The sequence below is a fragment of the Meles meles genome, chromosome 6 (genome assembly GCF_922984935.1).
Source record: "Meles meles chromosome 6, mMelMel3.1 paternal haplotype, whole genome shotgun sequence".
NCBI classification, from domain to species: domain Eukaryota; kingdom Metazoa; phylum Chordata; class Mammalia; order Carnivora; family Mustelidae; genus Meles; species Meles meles.
Window position 1 is genome coordinate 137,768,761 of NC_060071.1, and position 19,656 is coordinate 137,788,416.

At 39.7% G+C, this 19,656-nt stretch overlaps 1 protein-coding gene across 4 annotated transcripts in view; it reads right to left on the reverse strand.

The window, feature by feature from the left end:
• Window positions 1–19,656, reverse strand: part of PSEN1 (presenilin 1) — a 78,105-nt gene that overhangs the window by 39,039 nt on the left and 19,410 nt on the right. For all 4 annotated transcript variants that reach the window (XM_046008653.1, XM_046008654.1, XM_046008651.1 and 1 more), the window contains 2 exons: window positions 3,135–3,388; window positions 868–1,009 (listed from right to left, as the gene is read on the reverse strand). In XM_046008653.1, coding sequence (XP_045864609.1) covers window positions 868–1,009; window positions 3,135–3,388 — 396 coding nt within the window. The remainder of the gene's footprint in view (window positions 1–867; window positions 1,010–3,134; window positions 3,389–19,656) is intronic.

Here is a 19,656-nt window from a genome sequence, read left to right on the forward strand (position 1 = left end):
ACATTGAGTCAAGTGTTACATAGCCTTTAGACACATCTTCTGAGGATTTAAATACGGAAAAATGCTTATGCCAAAGTAAAAGTTACGAAAGGACACATACTTATTAAACATTTTATTTTAACTATGTTAAACATATATAGACATAAGTACTAGCGGGGGAAAGAGGAGACGTCAATATTTGGAAAGTTATCATTTATTTCTTTTATTTGAGAAAGACCCTAAAGTCTCATGGCTTGTAATAATTTGTGATTTCTCGGAGGCATGCACTTGAAATATGTGCCAGGTGGCTAAAATATAAGAGTGAATCCCTTAGCTAGACGGTGAGCTAAGGGAGCAGAGGCTGGGATGGTTGGCCCTGTGTCTTTGCTACACAATCTCCCCGCCCTTATTTCCTAAGGAAGAGCTAGTGCTATCGAAGGAGAGACAGTGAGGGAATGCATGGCTCCCAATGTAGAAATGGGAACATAACCAGTCACCAATGAGTTTAACATCAGTGTCTGAAGAAAGCTCTAGTGGTCTGCACTCAGGAAAATCTGAAGTTTTTAAGTTATATTACTTTATAGGGACAATTATATCCTACAGTACTATTTGCAAATGAGGGAATTCACAAAGGTCTTAGGACTTAATCTGGAATGTCCTAAGCGTACTGCAAATCAAAATGTTAAAAATATTTAGAATATGATAAGAAAAAAAATTTTCCCCCGTAATGTGTTTTTGTGTTTTTAAATGTTCTACCATAAGGGGGAAAAGCAAAAAATCAGTTCTAGAATATAAAGTTCCTTTCTCTACTGGACCAAGTACGGTGACAGGAAAACCCAATCACAAAAAGAACATGCTGGAAAGCAAAGTTCCATGTCTCACGCTCACCTTATAGCACCTGTATTTATAGAGAACCACCAGGAGAATAGTCATGACAACAATGACGCTGATCATGATAGCAGCATTCAGAATTGAGTGCAGGGCTCTCTGCCCCACGGTCTCTGTGTCTTCCGTGAATGGGGTATAGATTCTGTAACAAAACAAAATACAAAAGTGCAAAGTAAGTGTTAATGGGTATCTCAAACCACATCCCTCTCCAACACCAGTTTTAGTTCCTTGATTCAACTGATTTCTTATGACTTTGCTCCATCTCAGCAATCTAGCCAAGAATTTTAGCTAAGAAAATTAGCTATACTCTAAAATAAGTGCTTCAAAATAAAAGGAGAGATCTAAAATGTGGAGAGGTGGACTTTTGTGAGCCAGACACTGGCTCCATCTAGTGGATGCTTTACACTGAAATCATTATTATCAAATGTTCTCTCTCCACAGCTTATTAGTGATTTGTTTAGAGAACTGGATTCTACCACATAAACTACCTAAGCTATAAGTACTTGTCAAAGGAAGGTGGCTTATATAATAATGGCTTACAATTATTTTTTTCACCCACAGGGTAACTACAACTGGAGTTGTTTTAACATAACGTCACATACCCATCTTCCCCTTGGTTTCCCATTCACATAAACACACTTTTATTTCAGGTTCCAGCGTTCCCAGCTAAGAGACTTTATTTCTGACTCCCTTACAGTTAGGTGTGACCATGACACAAAGTATGGCCTATGAGTTATAAGCGGATGTGTTGTGTAGAACTTCTAAGAAAGGCATTAATTCTGCTGGGAGATATGTCTTAGATCCTTTTCTCCCCCACCACTTCCTGCTTCCTGTTGTCTGAATTGAACAGGAAGTTCAGTGCCAATAAGGAACTGGGGCTCCAGTACCAATAAGGAACCTTGAATAGCCTAAAGGACAGAAGCCAAAGGAAAAGAAAAGAAGGAGCCTGAGTCCTTGAGGAATGTGAAGACATACTACCAATCTGGACTGACCACCCTGTACCACTCTCTGGGAGAGAGATAAAATATGTATACCATTTAAACCAGTTGTTTTGATTTCTTATAACAGAGTCAGGAAACTTTCTGTTGAGGACTAACGAGGACATATTTTAAATTTTGTGGTCTATATGGCCTCTGTTGCAACCACTGAACCCTTACCACTGTAGTATGAAGGCCGCTATAGACAACATATAAATGAACAATATATGACAATATATGAATGAACATGATTATGTTCCAATAAAACTTTATTTACAACAATAGGTGGTGGCATGCAGATCTGTCCTGTGGGCACTATGGCTTACTAACCCTGTTCTATAATATACAGCCAAAACTAACTCTAAGCTATACAGATAGTACTCCCCAGTCTCTTTTGACTGTGGTCTCCAACCCCTGCCCTTACTCCTGTCTTACCCTTTCTCCCAAAAGGCTAAAACCTTGGCTTTTAGAACGCCACACAGTTTGCTAATTCAAATTCCAAAATTCATTTAAAGCTTTGTTTGAGCCCTAGAGGGGCCCTACAGAGTTCTAGAGACAAAACTAGGTGAATCTGAATCAAAGTATTTTTCTTGAAGGCAAAGGGCTCGTACCAACAGCACGATAGAACCTATACAACAATCCCCCCAGGAGTCTAGAGAACTCGAGCATGCACTGATTCTTCATCTATTCATTTAGCAACTTTTTGTTGTTGTTGAGCACTTGTTACAGAACTAGTCATAGAAACAATATGCCCTCATAGGCCTTACCTTACAGAAGGAAACCAGGCTTAAATAATGTCAATAAATATTTGCATATTGGGACAAGTGAAAAAGAACAGGCTGCTATAAGAAAGAGTATTGGGTAGGACCTAATTCTGTTACAAGAATCAGGAAAATTACCTTTGAGTACTTAACATTTAAGCAAAGATGAAAACGATGATAAGAATTCATCCATCAAATCTAGAAAAGGGAAGAATGTTCTAGCAGAAGAACAATGGGACCATTGGCCCTGAGGTGGAAAAGATTAATATTCAACTCTTTACTTGTTCAATTTCAAATAAATTTAGCCTCACCCAGTGACACCACGCATGAAACAGAACTCTGTAGCTCTCATTTTCTCTGCTTAAAGCAACAAATAATAACCCGTCATTCTGTCAACTGCTCTGGCTGTCAGAGAGGATGAACTCTCCAGCCTTCGTGCTCCTTCAGAGCCGAGGCCTCCAAGGTGATGACGACACACTAAAAATGAAAACCAGACCAGTCTTGGGAATAATTAAACACTCATACATACAGCTGTCCATCCTTCCGGGTATAGAAGCTGACTGATTTGATGGTAGCCACGACCACCACCATACAGAGAGTCACGGGGACAAAAAGCATGATCACATGTTTGGCGCCATATTTCAATGTCAGCTCTTCATCTTCTTCTTCTTCTTGCTCCACCACCTGCCGCGAGTTACCCTGGGGTCGTCCATTAGATAATGGCCCAGGGTTGCCATGTCTCCGCCTTTCACTGCTGTGCTCATGCCGTTCTCTACTGTCATTCTAAAAGCACAAGAGAAACTTTTTTCAAGAAGTCAGACTCTCAGTAGAATCAAGGTATTCTATAAAACAGAAAACGGAATAATTAGACCTGAGATTAAGAAGAGGCCTGTCATTACCTGAGTTCTAAAACCTCAAAGCAAGAAAGAATCAATTCACAAAAGGCGTGCAATTTAAAAGTCTAGATGAAGAGCATCTGGGTGGTTTAGTAGGTTAAGCACCTGTCTTCAGCTCAGCTCATGATCCCAGGGTCCTCAGTTGAGTCCCACATGGGGCTCCCTGTCCAGCAGGAAGTCTGCTTCTCCCTCTGCCTGCAGCTCCCCTTCTTGTGCGCTCTCTGACAAATAAATAAATGTATGTATGTATGTATGTGTGTATGTCTAGACGATTTGCTGCTCTTTGGTGCAGGAACCCGGTCCTCCCTCTCACCCAGCTCTTTCTGGGTTTTACCTCTTTCTCCTCTTCCATTCTCAACCTAATACAATTGTAATCCTCTGAGGTTTGGCTTAAAAACTGATACCTTGCATGAAACCTTATTTATTACAGCTGCAAGTGTAGTAATCTCACCTTTTTCAAAATTAAGAACTGCTTCCTACCTGTGGTTTCAGACCAGTTATACAAGGAACTATCTCACTTTCATAATTTTTTTTTTTTAACTAGGCTTTACATCCAGTGTGGGGCTGGAACTCATGACCCTGAGATTAAGAGTTGCATGCTCCACCAAATGAGTCAGCCAGGCGCCCCAACCTTCATTATTTATAAGACTTAAAATCCTTGTAGTGATATACAAGGGATCTATTATTTCTTACAATTGCATGTAAATCTACAATTATTTCAAAAAATTATTTATAAGATTTTAAAAAATCTTTAGAGAGAGAAATTAGGCCTTAAACAATTCTGATGCCCCTCTAGCCAGAGGCATGCTCACCTTGCCCTGTATAGAATGAAGGAACAATAAATATTTGACAAATGACCAAATGAAACTAGAACCTTTCTTAGATTCTACTTTCTTCAGTTTCTTAATCCAAACACCACTTTTATCCTTATCCTGGGTTTACCCTTTCTTATCTTTCAAGTTCAACTTCCTTTTTGGTATCACTGTTCATATCTAAAACTCAACTTTTTGTAAAGGAGAGAGTGAATCTCAAGAGCATTAATAAGAATAATAAAAATAACAGATAAGAGGAGGAAAAGAACAGCACTCCTCCTAAGTAAGTACGGAATGGGAGAGGAAAGCAGAGGGACAGCCACTGTTGCTGGTAAAATGTGGTCAGCTTGGTTAAGATAGGAACAGGTTCTCTTATGAAGATCATGTGAGAACATGCCACTCTTTTACCTCATTTTTGACTACAGAGTATAACTATTACTATTAGTCATTAAAAGTACATTACTCTCTTAATAACAGCTTAAAATTATTATGATGTACTGGTCTGTGATACATGCTTTACATTAAATTCTCACAGCCACCCCGTCATCACCACTTTGTAGGTGGGGAAATGGCCACAGCTAGGAAGCATTACAGAGAGGGTTTGAACCCAGGCATGACCGACCAGAAATCAAGCTCTTAACCACCTCTCTATGAGCTGTTCACAAGACAACACAGGAACTTGACAGACTCAGTGTCTGTACTGAGAACTGGCTGAGTTCTCTTTCACTTTACTTTGAAAATATTCATCCCATAAGTAATTATCAAAATTCTATATTCCAGGTACTGTGCTATGGCAATACTGAAATTAAAAAGGTCCTTCAGATCATAAGTTTGCTTTAATACAGGATAAACAGTGTATCAGAGACATGAAAAAAGTGCTGCAGGACTGATCATTCTATGTGGTCCAAAAAGGCAGCATAAAGATATGATCCTATTTTTTTTTAAAGATTTTATTTAATTATTTGACACACACAGAGAGAGAGAGAGATACCAAGAGAGGGAACATAAGCAGGGGGAGTGGGAGAGGGAGAAGCAAGCTTCCCGCTAAGCAGGGAGCCCAATGCAGGGCTCAATCCCAGGACCCTGGGATCATGACCTGAGCCAAAGCCAGACTCTTAAATGATGAGCCATTCAGGCGCCCCAAAGATACAACTGCTGAGAAAAGTGAGTGGAAGGTGAATGGTCTCCAAGCAGAGACGTGACAGAGGTGTAAAGGTGTGAAACTGAAAAATAAGGCCTATGCAGAAAACCAGTGAGAGGGGCGCTGGGGTGGCTCAGTCGTTAAGTGTCTGCCTTCAGCTCAGGTCATGATCCCAGGGTCCTGGGATTGCAGGAAGCCTGCTTCTCCCTCTCCCACTCCCCCTACTTGTGTTCCCTCTCTCGCTCTCTGTCAAATAAATAATATCTTAAGAAAAAAATAAACAGTGAGGACTCCTAAGCTTGCTGGGGAACACAGTTTGTCAGGGCTGGTGGCAGGAAAAGGTTAGGAAGAGGTTGTAAAAAATCTCATTTGCCATGCCCAAGGACTTTAGACTTTGTCCTACAGGCAATAAAAAGTCATAAAAATTAATAAGGTTTAGGTGGTGACACATTAAATTATATTTCATTTCAAAGAAACCTGACTGGGGCGCCTGGGTGGCTCAGTGGGTTAAAGCCTCTGCCTTCAACTTGGGCCATGATTCCAGGGTCATGGGATCGAGCCCCGCATGGGCTCTCTGCTCAGCAGGAAGTCTGCTTCCTCCTCTCTCTCTCTCTCTCTCTCTCTCGCTCTCTTTGCCTGCCTCTCTGCCTACTTGTAATTTGTATCTGTCAAATAAATAAAATCTTAAAAAAAAAAAAAAAAAGAAAGAAAGAAAGAAACCTGACTGCATGGCGATGAAAACAGGGAGATGTATGCAAAAGGTATTTCAGGAGCAGAACTGACAGGGCGTTGGGTCAAATTACATGTGAATGGTCAGGAAGGAGTCAGGGATGATTCTGGAGGTTTCTGGCATCAGGGACAGGGAACACAAGAGGATGAGCAGGCAGGAAGAGAGGAAAAGTATTTTAATGAGGGAGATAGGTGAATGTGCGGTCCCGGCAATCAGGTAGCAAAGTCTAAGGGTACAGTCGGGCAGTCATTAGTTTCTAGTTATGGAAATGGATGAAATCTCAGGGAGAGTATAGATTGAAAGCAGAACAGTATGGACTTGGTCATTACATAATCCAACAACTGTGGAAAGAAAAGCAGAGTGGGATGATGACCAAGGAGAGAAATGAATAACCCCTAAGCTTTAGCAGCAGGTTGATAGGAGAAAAATCAGCCAAAAGAGATTAAGAGAAAAATAGGGGAGAGGGAAGAAATCCCAGGAAGAATACATGACAGCAACCAAAGGAGGACATGTCAGACGTGTCATCAACAGTCAGGCCGTAGGAGAGCTGAAAAGCCACTGAATTTAGTAGGGGAAAGTTGGCCAGTGTTTTTGCAAAAGTAAAACAGTTAAGAGGGTGATGGGATCATAAATCATAATGAACTGGGGAATGAATGGAAGTTAAGAGTTAAAGGCAATCATTCTTTGAAGCAAAAAAATACAAGATGTGACAACAGAAGGGATTCACATTTGAAAACATTTTAGGGGTGTTAGACCTGAGCATACTCACCGGGTCAAAGCACAAGAGTTAGGACTAGCAGAAGAGACTGAGGAAACCAGAATGGGAGATGATAACTCATGGAACACGGTATCAGTGGAGGGGAACAGAAGAGAGAAGCTGGCTTTACAGAGGAACTGGAGCCCCTCTATCTCAGTCTGGAGTCAGGAAGTAGCAACTCTCTGACCTCACACAGAAAATATTTATGAAGATTTAAACCCTATGAGGAATGGAAAGGAAACTATTCCAAAGCACAAAAGGCAGAAATATATACACCACTCAATAAGAAAGGTAATTTTTGCTGCACACAAGTCTTTGGAGTGACCAAAGTCCAGTAGGAAGGCAATGTAGGCTCTGAAGGCCAGGGACACAGTGTGACAGACGGCTGAAGAAAGTTGAGGAAATCCATACTTCTATTTTTTTTTGAAGGAGGTAACTAAGTCATATGCTAAGAATGTTTTGTTTGTGACTAATGTTCAGCAATACAATTATGACCAACTGAATGGGTTGATTACTATGCAATATAAGCCAAAATACACATAACAATAGCTCTTTTTATATGGTATTTGATAATTTACAAAGCATGGTCACATTATTTCATTTATTCTTTGTATATAGAGAGAAGTTTTGGTAGATTAATGTTAAAATAATTTTTCTAAAATCTCAAGGCCAGAAAACAGTAGACACGGGAATCAAATTCAAGTTTCTTGCTTCAAAATCTTTGTTCTTTCTATGGCACCACAGCTGTCCTATTAGGCTCCATGAACAGTTTAATTGGGTAAGTCTAGCATGAAAGAAGCAATCATAGTATGTTCATTCACAGCACTCAACTGGATGTTCTGGTTTCTAATGAACATGAGCCAACCCCACCCTGCCCCACCCTTGAAGCTGATATGGGATGGAGAGCACTGTTTAACGCACCCTTCCTCTTTACAGTACCTTAGATACTATTTTTAAAATTGACTATATGTTTCCAAAAAAACAAACAAAAATAAAATTGTATGTTTCAATTTCTTGAAAATACAGTTTATTTAAACAGGTAAAATTTTCACATGATTCTAAAGTCAAAGAATATAACAAGGAATAACATTAAAAAAATCTCCCACATAACTCTCTATTTAATTATATAATGCTCCTGGTTACCACTGTCATTATTCTCTGCAGTTTCTTGATGTATATACAAGCAAATACAAACATTCTCATTCCCCGTTTTAACACATATTATTTTAGTACAATAAATGCACTCTCCTGAACTTTGCTTTCTTTGCTTAACTATGTATCTTAGAGATTTTTTTACCCATCAGTACATAAGTACATCCTTATTCTCTGAAAAACTTATTTTTAAACATCATTTTTTTAAAAGATTTTATTTATTTATTTGATAGAGAGAGTGAGCACAAGCAGGGGAGCAACAGGCAGAGGGAGGGGGAGAAGTAGGCTCCCCACTGAGCAAGGAGCCCTCAGGGCTCCATCCCAGGACCCTGGGAACATGACCTAAGCCAAAGGCACATGCTCCATGACTGAGCTACCCGGGCGCCCCCCAGAAAACCTTTTTAAACCAGCTACATAACCAGTGTATGAACGTATCATAATGTATTAGGCCAATCCCCTAAAGACAGACATTTAACTTGCATCCATCTTTTTTTCTTTTTTTCAATTCAATTCAATTTAGTTAACATATACTGCATTATTTTAGTTTCAGGGACAGAATTTAGTGATTCATCAGTTGCATATCACTCTCAGTGCTCTTTACTTCAAGTACCCTCCTTAATGCCCATCACCCAATAATCGCATCTCCCTACCCAACTCCCCTCCAGCAACAATGTTTGTTTCCCTGAGTTAAGCATCTCTTATGGTTTGCCTCCCTCTCCAGTTTCATCTTATTTTCCTTCATTTTCCCTATGGTCAACTGTTTTGTTTCTTAAATTCCACATGAGTGAAATCATATGGCATTTGTCTTTCTGCTACTTATTTCATTTAGCCTAATACCCTCTAGTTCCAACCACATGGTTGCAAATGGCAAAATTTCATTCTTTTTGATGGCTGAGTAATAATTCCATTACACACACACACACACACACACACACACACACACACACACCATCTTCTTTATTCATTCATCTGATCTCTCAATGGGCATCTGGGTCTTTCCATATTTTGGCTATTGTGGACACTGCTGCTATACCCATGCTTCCAACTTTTTGCCATTTACAAACACTGCTGCAGTGAATGTCCCCTACAAGTTATTTCACATGTGCAAAGCATATCTGTAGGGTAAGTTTCCTAAGTGAAACTACTGGGTCAAAGTATATATGCATTTAAAATTCTGATATGTGGGACGCCTGGGTGGCTCAGTTGGTTATAAGCGGCTGCCTTCCGCTCAGGTCATGATCCCAGCATCCTGGGATCGAGTCCTGTATCGGACTCCTTGCTCCGCAGGGGGCCTGCTTTGCCCTCTGACTCTGCCTGCTACTCTGTCTGCCTGTGCTCACTCTCTCTCTCTAATAAATACATAAAATCTTAAAAAAAAATTTTTTTTAATATTTTATTTATGTGACAGAGAGAAATCACAACCAGGCAGAGAGGCAGGCAGAGGGAGAGGAGGAAGCAGGCTCCCCGCGGAGCAGAGAACCCGATGTGGGGCTCGATCCCAGGACCCTGAGATCATGACCTGAGCCGAAGGCAGAGGCTTTAACCCACTGAGCCACCCAGGCGCCCCCCCCAAAAAATTTTTTTTTAAATTCTGATATGTATTGCCAAATCACCCTTCCTATGGGTTGTATCAATTTAAAAACCCAAGCAGTACAGGACAGTTCCTATTTCAACAAGCCCTTATCAACAAAGCAAGCTATGAAATGCTTGGATTTTTACCAATCTAATAGGCTAAATATGCTAACATAGTGTAACTTCTTTTATTATTAGAAAAGATGAGCATTTTTTTCTATGAACTAAATATTCATATCCTTTGCCATTAGCTCATGGCACTCAGGACCATATTTGGCTTATTGTACTGTTTTAGTTTCTAGGTTTAATCACTACGCTTACTAATTTTTTAAAAAGCGAGTGCCAGGGATATAGTGGTCAAAAAGATAGATAAGGTCTCTGCTCTCATGAACTGATTTCAAGCAGGGGATAATAAATAAGAAAACTGGAGTTGGATAGTACTGTTAACAGGGTGATGTGATTTTTTAAAGAAATGTGGGATGGGACTACTTTCAGATAATGTGGCCAGAACATATCTCTCTGAGAAAGTGACGTGTGAGCTAAGTAAGACCTAAAGGATGAAAAAATGTGAAAGGCCTGTTGTGTAGTAAGGGATTAACTCAGTAGGTCAGGGGTGTCCAAATCCTACACATGACAGAGAAAGATTTGGCCTGGTGTCTGGGAGATAACCTCTAAGCCCTTGGAATATCCCGCCTGTTAAGAATGTTTTTATTTACATGAGGCTTTGGGCCACACTGCTAACAATGTCTCATCTATGGTGAAGGTCTTGGGCCACAAATATCTGCTTGACCTTGGGAGGGGCTAGAGAATTATGGTCAGTCATTTCTGCATGGCCAGCCCCCAGTAAAACTCCTGGACACCAAAGCTCAAGTAAGCTTCCCGGTCAGCATGTTCCTGAGAGAATTAAGCACTCACTGCTCCTACGACTCTGCTAGGAGGAAAAAACTGGAAACTCATGCCTGGTATCTCTTGGACTCTGCCCTTCAATGTGTTTATTTGTTGTATTCTTCCGCTGTAATAAGCTATAGCCAGTGAGTATAACAGCCTTTCTGCGTTCTGTCAGTTCTTCTAGCTATTCACTGAACATAAGCATGATCCTGGGGAGACCCTAATGTACTTGTACACTGAAAACTACAAAATATTTGCTAAGAGAAATTAAAGAACAAAAGCAGACAGAGACAAATAAGACTCTATCAAATTTTAAAACTTCTTTGTTTCAGGGCACCTGGGTGGCTCAGTGGGTTGGGCCTCTGCATTCAGGTTGGGTCAAGATCCCAGGGTCCTGGGATTGAGCAACCCATCTGGCTCTCTGCTCAGCAGGGAGCCCGCTTCTCCCTTTCTCTCTGCCGGCATGTGATCTCTCTCCCTGCTGAGCAGGGAGCCCAATGTGGGGCTCGATCCCAGTACCCTGGGATCATGACCTGAGCTGAAGGCAGATGCTTAACGACTGAGCCACCCAGGCGCCCTTATTATTATTTTTTAAATTTTATTTATTGACATAGAGAACAAAACAGCACAAGCTGGGGGAGCAGCAGAGGGAGAGAGAAAAGCAGGCTCCCTGCTGAGCAGAGAGCCCGATGAAGGGCTCGATCCCAGGACCCTGAGACCATGACCTGGGTAGAAGGCAGAGACCCAACCCACTGAGCCACCCAGGCGCCCCAGGCAAAGATTTCTTAGATGACACACAAAAAAAGAGCCACAGAAGAAAAATCTGATGAAAGAGACTTCCATTAATATCTAAACTAACCTAGTTCCACTTCTCAAAAAACAGTTATGAAAATAAAAAGACAAGCCATAGACAGGGAAAACATGTTTGCCAAGCATACATATTATAGAGAACTTGTATCCACAATATATAAAGAACTCTCAAAACTCACTAAGAAAACAAACTACTGAATTTAAAAATTGGGAAAGAGACTGGAACAGACACTTCCCCAAAGATATTAGGATGACCAATAAACACATGAAAAGATACTTGCCATCATTATTCAGAAAAATATAAATTAAAACCACAATGAGATATTACTACACACCCTCTTGAATGGCTAAAAAATTAAAAAGACTGACTGTACCAAGTATACCAAGGGGAAGAACCAGAACTCTTATACAATGCTATTGCAAAAATCTACAACCAATTTGGAAAACTGGCAGTATCTTAAAAAGTTAAATATATACCTATTACATTGGATCATATTCTACTCTTGCTTACTCAAAATAAATGAAAGCATATGTTCATTCAATTATTTGCACATGAATGTCCATAACAGCCTTATTGATAACAACCCCAAACTGGAAACAACACAAATATCCATCAACAAATAAATGGATAAAAAACTGTGATCTATCCATATAATGGAATACAACTCAGGAGTAAAAAAGAATAAATAATTGATACGTGCTATGCCATAGATGAGTCTCAAAATAATTACACTGAATCAAAGAAGCCAGGCAAAAGAATATATACCACATGAGCTCATCTGTACAAATGTCTAGGAAATGAAAACTAGAGTGTAAGGACAAAAACTTGATTGGTAGTTGCCTGGGGATGAGGAGTAGCTGGGGAGACCCAAAAGGGACAGACTGCAAAGGAACATGAGGAAAACTTGGGGGGGGGTGATTAAGTTCATTATCTTGACAGTGGTGGTCGTTTCAAGGGTATATATACAAATATCAAAACTTACCAAATCATATACTTTATTTTTATTTATTTTCTATTTTTTTTAGATTTTATTTATTTATTTGACAGACAGAGATCACATGTAGGCAGAGAGGCAGGTGGGTTGGGAGGAAACAGGCTCCCAGCGGAGCAGAGAGCCTGACGTGGGGCTCGATCCCAGGACCTTGGGATCATGACCTGAGCGGAAGGCAGAGGCTTTAACCCACTGAGCCAGGTGCCCTATTTTTATTTTTTTAAATCGGATTTGAAGATGCTTATTGCATTCCGTTTGGTGAAAAATAAACATACGTGTATTTAGCGTAAGAAATTGTATACTTTAAATGTGAGTACTTTACTGTATGCTGATTACACCTCAACAACAACAACAACAACAAACTAAAGTGTCTTTCTCAAAAGGAGTGTGTAGGTGCTTTGAAACCGTTAAAAAAAGGAGGATGACACTAGGGCACCAGGGTGGCTCAGTCAGTTAAACATCTGCCTTTGGGTGCCTGGGTGGCTCAGATGGTTAAGCGTCTGCCTTTGGCTCCGGTCATGATCCCAGGACCCTGGGATCAAGTCCCACATCAGGCTCCCTGCTCAGCAGGGAGTCTGCTTCTCACTCCCTCTCTGTTCCCCCTGCTTGTGTGTTCTCTCTCTTTCTCTCTCTGTCAAATAAATAAAAATAAAATCTTAAAAAAATAATAAACATCTGCCTTTGGCTCAGGTCATGATCCCAGGCTCCCGAAATCGAGTCCCTTTATGGGGCTCCTTGCTTAGCAGGGAGCCTGCTTCTCCCACTCCCTCTGCAGCTCTCCCCCCCCAACTGTGCTCTCTCTCAAATAAATAAAATGTTAAAAAAAAAAAAAAAAAAAGAGGAGGACACTAGAACTACTAAGAGATTTCCAAAGTGAAAAGTCCTGGCAGCTAAATATTAAGACAATGCCTTGGCATTATTTTTAAGACTAATTTAAAACACATTTTTTATTATGGGAAAAGTTCGGACAAATACCGTCAGAAGCGTAAAATGAAGTCCCATGCACAGTTTACTCGGCTTCAATGACTACCAACTCAAGGCTAATCGCACTCCATCTATCTTCCCATACACCCTACCCCATCCAGCACTGAGATCCATTCAGACATATCATCTCCTTTGTAAATATTTTAGTGCATACCTCTAAAAGATTAAAAATATAAAGACATTCTGTGTGTGTAGCTTGGTAGGTCATTGCTAAAAAGACAGACTTTACTTTTTATAGAGTGGTTTTGGGGTCACAGCGAAACTGAGCAGAAAGTACAGATTTCACATGCCCTTGCCTCCACCAATGACCCCCCGGCCCCTGCCATCAACAACCTATACCAGAGTGGTACATTTCTAATCAATGAATCTATATGAACAGGACATTACATACCTGAAGTATGTAAACTAACTTACTTAGTTTACATTAAGGTTCATTCTTCATGTTACACATTCCATGAGTTTTTAAAAATGTATAACATGTATCCATCATAGTACCATATACAAGAGTTCTACTGTCCTAAAAATCCTCTGTATTCTCCCTATTTATATCTCTCTCTCTCTACTACAACTCTGGGCAACCACTGATCTTATTGTTGCCTCCACAGTTTTGCCTTTAAAAGCTATTTTTAAGGTTTAGAAAAACAAATGCTGTAGCCATTATAAATGATTTCATTTCGGTGGCAGAAGGAAGGATTACTCACTATATAAATGTTGTAAGTGTCAGGGAGGGTGGAGTCCTAGGGGAAGTGGTAAGTATGTGGGAAGTGAATTCCTATGAAGCCAGATTCTCTGGGACTCCTACACCATCAAGTCAGAGGCTTCATTTTAATTCTTTCTCCCTTTTTTTTTACTTCAAAACGTGATGCAAGTACAACTCCAACCACCAAAAACATACGGACCCTCAAGCAAGGGAGAGTATTTCTCAAGCAGCAAAAACTGTGGAGGTATTTTTAATACAGTGTAGTGCCTGTTGCTTTTTTTTAAGCCTTGTTTTCTGCCTGCCCCCCCCTTTTTTTAAGTTTTATTTTTGTAATTAAAACACTATAAACAGGGGTGCCTGGGCAGCTCAGTCGGTTAAGCGTCTGCCTTCAACGCAGGTCACGATCCCAGGGTCCTCAGATCAAGCCCTGAGTAGGGCTTCCTGCTCAGCGAGGAGTCTGCTTCTCCCACTGCCTGTGATCCTCGCCCTGCTCCTGCTCTCCCTCAAATAAATAAAATCTTGAAAAAAGAAAAAAAAAAGACTATACATAAACAAAAGTGTTTATAAAGTTTATAAACATTTTTTACAAGTTTTAAAAAGTGTTACAAACTTTTGTTTCATAGAAAGTTGTCCTCCCTAATCTTTGACCCACAATATGAACATGGTGAACAATCTTAAGTACTTTTAGATTTTTAAATTTTAATTTTTTTAAGTAAGCCCTACATCCATCATGGGGCTTGAACTCACAACAGGAGGTCAACATGAGTCAGACACTCTACTGATTGAGCCAGCCAGGCACCCCATACTTCTAGATTTCTTTTTTAAAGCCATATTCTATATTTGCTTTGGTCACCTACTAATGTATCAGATATCTTTTTTTTTTTTTTTACCAAGAAACAGATTCTTTCTGATTTTATTTATTTATTTATTTATTTATTTATTTGACAGAGAGAGAGAGAGATCACAAGTAGGCAGAGGGGCAGGCAGAGAGAGAGGAGGAAGCAGCCTCCCTGCGGAGCAGAGAGCCCGATGCAGGACTCGATCCCAGGACCCTGAGATCATGACCTGAGCCGAAGGCAGCGGCTTAAACCACTGAGCCACCCAGGCGCCCCTGTATCAGATAACTTTCTATGCCAGCAGATTACACCTGTCTTCACAAAACAGCAGACTAACGGCACTTATGATAATAATTGCTAAGATTTAATGACCACATATGTGTGGGACACTGTGCTAAGCACTTCAGGTGAGTAATAAATTAATATTATAAACTTCATTATTTAACAGAAAAAGAAACTGAAGCTTCAAGGCCAGAAAATTTACCAAAAAACCAGCGCTAAGGAGGTCTAGAGCAGGGATTCTAATTCAGACAGTTTAGTCATCCTATTATAAACCATTATTTTATAGCACTGACTATAAGGAACACAGAATTAAAACTATCTTAAAATTCCCATTGTTACACATAATGTCTCATCAAATATGTTTGTCTACATTTTTCTTAAAGATTTTAATTATTTATTTGTGTGACAGAGATCACAAGTAGGCAGAGAGGCAGGCAGAGAGAGAGGAAGGGAAGCAGACTCTGCTGAGCAGGGAGCCCGACATGGGGCTCGATCCCAGGACCCCGGAATCATGACCTGAGCCGAAGGCAGCGGCTTTAACCCACTGAGCCACCCAGGTGACCCTGTTTGTCTACATTTCTTGGCACACTTGTGCTAATATTTTTATAGGATAAATTTCTAGAACTGGAAATCGTTAAGTCAAAAAGTATGTGCATTTTTAGGGGCACCTGGATGGCTGTTGGTTAAGCGTCTGCCTTTGGTGATCCCAGGGCTCTGGGATCGAGCCCTGCATCGGGCTCCGTGCTCAATGCGGAGCCTGTTTCTCCCTCTTCCTCTACCTGCTGCTCCCCTTGCTTGTGCTTGCTCTCTGTGTGTCAAATACATAAATATATACATATATGGGAAAAAAAAGGTATGTGTCTTTTTAGATTTAATTGTCAAATTATTTCCAAAAGACCTCCACATTTGCAGACTTGACAACTTACCTCCAAATAAACACAAATTAAACTCCCATGAGCAGCACATGGGAATGCCTATTTCCCCATACCTTAAGTAGCGTTGGGTTTTTCTTTTGCATTTTTCTTTTTAATAAATCTTTTTTGGAATGATTTTATTTATTTGACAGAGAGATCACAAGTAGGCAAAGCAGTAGGCAGAGTGGGGGGAGAGCCTGCTCTCCGAGTGGAGAGCCCAACGCGGGGCTCGATCCCAGGACCTTGAGATCACGACCCAAGCTGAAGGCAGGGGCTTAAGCCACTGAGCCACCCAGGTGCCCTGTGTTTTTCTTTTTAAGATTTTATTTAAGGGGCACCTGGGTGGCTCAGTGGGTTAAGCCTCTGCCTTCGGCCCAGGTCATGATCTCAGGGTCCTGGGATTGAGGCCAGGATCGGGCTGTCTGCTCAGCAGGGAGCCTGCTTCCCCCTCTCTCTCTCTGCCTGCCTGTGATCTCTCTCCCTCTGTGTCAAATAAATAAATAAAATCTTTAAAAAAAAAAAGATTTAATTAATTTAAGTAATCTCTACATTCGACATGAGGCGTGAACTTAAACCCAGAGATCCAGAGGCCAATGTTCTACTGACTGAGCCAGCTGCAATGGGTTTCAATCCTTGCTCACTGATAAGTTAAAAAAAAGTTTTCATTTCTGTTTATTATTAGGGAGGTTGATCAACTAGCCTTTTCATGTATTTATTGACATTTGTATTTCTTCTTCTTCCTCCTTATATACTGCTCATATCCTTTGGCAATGTTCCTTTTGACTTCATAAGAATTCCATATAAAGATTTACCTGTCATTATGCATTATAAGCCTCTGACAGTTTATTTTTTTACTTTATTCATGGCAGTTACTGCCACACTTAAGTTTATAATTTTATATTGCTGAATATGAATGTAAATGATTTTATGAGGAAAACACTTATTCTTACTACACCCCAAAATCTACTGTTTTTCAACATACATACACATTTACAGTTATAATGAATGTCTACAAATATTGTGTCCTGCTTTTTAAATCTAATATTATTTCACACATGCATTTTCATGTAATAACAATCAACATGCCTAAAAAATTACAATGCATTTCATTATGTTGTTGTGCTTACAGTCTGCGTATTATTTACTTACTTAAAGTCAGTATTCATTTATAGCAAAAAGTAACAATCCTATAAGACTTTATGGAAACTGGATTTCTACAATGAGAAATGTACGGCTCCTGAGATGGCAGTATAGGAAAAACTAGAAGAGTAGCTTAACTGAAGAACGGGCAAGTTATGTGGAACACTTGAAAATATTTATTAATCATAGGCAACATGTTTCCAACAGCACACAGAATTCCATCCAGCATCTGGCCAAGATTCATGATTCCCTGAAGTCAGAGCTTTAACCATAACTCTAACGTGAAAGAAGGCTGTCATTTCCCTGAACAGCTGATGTAACTGGTTAAAGATAACATTTAATATTTATGGGGCTGTTGTGTTAGGCTTGAACCTAGAGGGTTTTTGTTTTGTTTTGTTTTGTTTTAACAAACTCTTAAGATCTGTGGCAAAGATCTCTGACTACTCTCATGCAGAAGGAAGCATGTTCCTCTGCAGGTCATCAAGACTAAGTTTTCTTTCTCCTTACTTCATTTTGACATAACTGGGAAAATTCATTACTACTCATTACTATACACTATAATAACACTGTCAAAGACTTTTTGGGCCCGGTTCAGTTTAAATTTAGATCACTCCTTTCCTTTATTTTCTCAAGGTCCCAAGTACTTAAACACTAAATAGCTTATAGGTCTGTCTGCTGTTTAATTTTATAGAACTTCTCACACTCAAAAAAAAGTGACCCATCATCATTTAGAAAACGAAGTTAGTTCTGCCAGTCTATGATTTGCTAACAACTTAATAAAGTTATTTCCATTTAATGTTTTGAATTCAAAGATAATGCAGATAGCTTTAGTTTGTAAAGACTAAATATACCTTTTTTACATACTTTTTTTTTTTTTAAAGTAGGCTCCATGCACAGCATGAAGCCCAATGCAGGGCTCGAACTCATGACCCTGAGATCAAGATCTGAGCTGGGATCAAGAGTCAGAGGCTTATTAGCCCAGTGAGCCATCCAGACAACCCAAGACTAAACATACTTTAATATAAATTTAGCCGTTGAAGGTAGAAGACTTATATAAGTGTTCTTTAGCAACTGCTTTATATAGAGAATCCTTATTGATCTCTCAATGGATTACTACTTTAAAGCTTCTTTTTTAGTAAAAATGACTGATTTTTTTTTCTACTGTAAATCAAAAAGGCTGTTGACAATTTCTTTAAGGTCTAGAAAATTTGGGTCAGAATAAACTAATATGAATAAAAATACTGAATATCCTATTTTTAAATCTATTTATTTTTCTCTGATATCACTCTCCCTTTATTTCTTCACCCAATAAATTGGTTCTTAAACCCTAAACCAAAAGTACCAACAAGATCTGGGAATGGGTCAGAAATGCAAGTTCTGTGGTCTCTTCTCAGACTTACAGAATCAGTAACTTTGGGCTCGGGGGCCAGAGAATTTTTATTAACAGTTCTTCCAGGGGATTCCAACGTACACGAAGGTTTAAAAAATCACTGCTCTAATACACATTTAAAAAGGGTTAATAAAGGGGCGCCTGGGTGGCTCAGTGGTTTAAGCCACTGCCTTCAGCTCAGGTCATGATCTCAGGGTCCTGGGATCGAGTCCCGCATCGGGCTCTCTGCTCAGCAGGGAGCCTGCTTCCCTCTCACTCTCTCTGCCTGCTTCTCTACCTACTTGTGATCTCTCTCTGTCAAATAAATAAATAAAATCTTAAAAAAAAATAAAAAGGGTTAATAAACAATATAAGCAAATCTTAGACTTACTTAAAAAAAAAATCCACTGGTTTCTTAGGAAACTAAGGCGTCTGCTAATCCTCGTAAAAGATGCACGTCCACATCAAATCAAAACATGAATTTTTACTCTTCTGAAGTTTGTATTTTCAATTTCCTCTAGTTTTAGTATATTCCTATCATGTCAGCTGAAATGGAGGCTGACTTCTGGCAAAGAATAATGACTGGTCAAGGCAAAAGAGCTCTACCAATTAAAATTCTGCACCAAATTCAAAATAAAACCATACAAACTATTTTAATAGGTACAGTAAAAATAAACCTAACGTTATGATGGATCACCAACTACAGAAAAGGCCCAGATAATGTTCTTGTTAGAGCTACTTTAATAACCAACCTACACAATACATTTAGGAAACCAAGAACTTCAACTATTTCACAACTTGTAAGCTTTATGGCCTTTGTCAGAAATAGCTGTCATTAGTTTACCTTCTAGACTCCAGTCCCTACAGACACAGCCAACTAACAGCAAAACCAAACATGAAGTCCATGCGATCTTCCAGGTGAGGGGATGAGTAAACTAACGGAAAGAACTAAAATTTTTGACTGAATGCCATCTCTAAGGAAGCAGGGACACTGTCGAGGGAAAAAGAATGAAGTCTCGACTTAGTTCTTGTGACATATTGAACTACGGTTTGAGCTGTTCCACGTGAAACTGGAG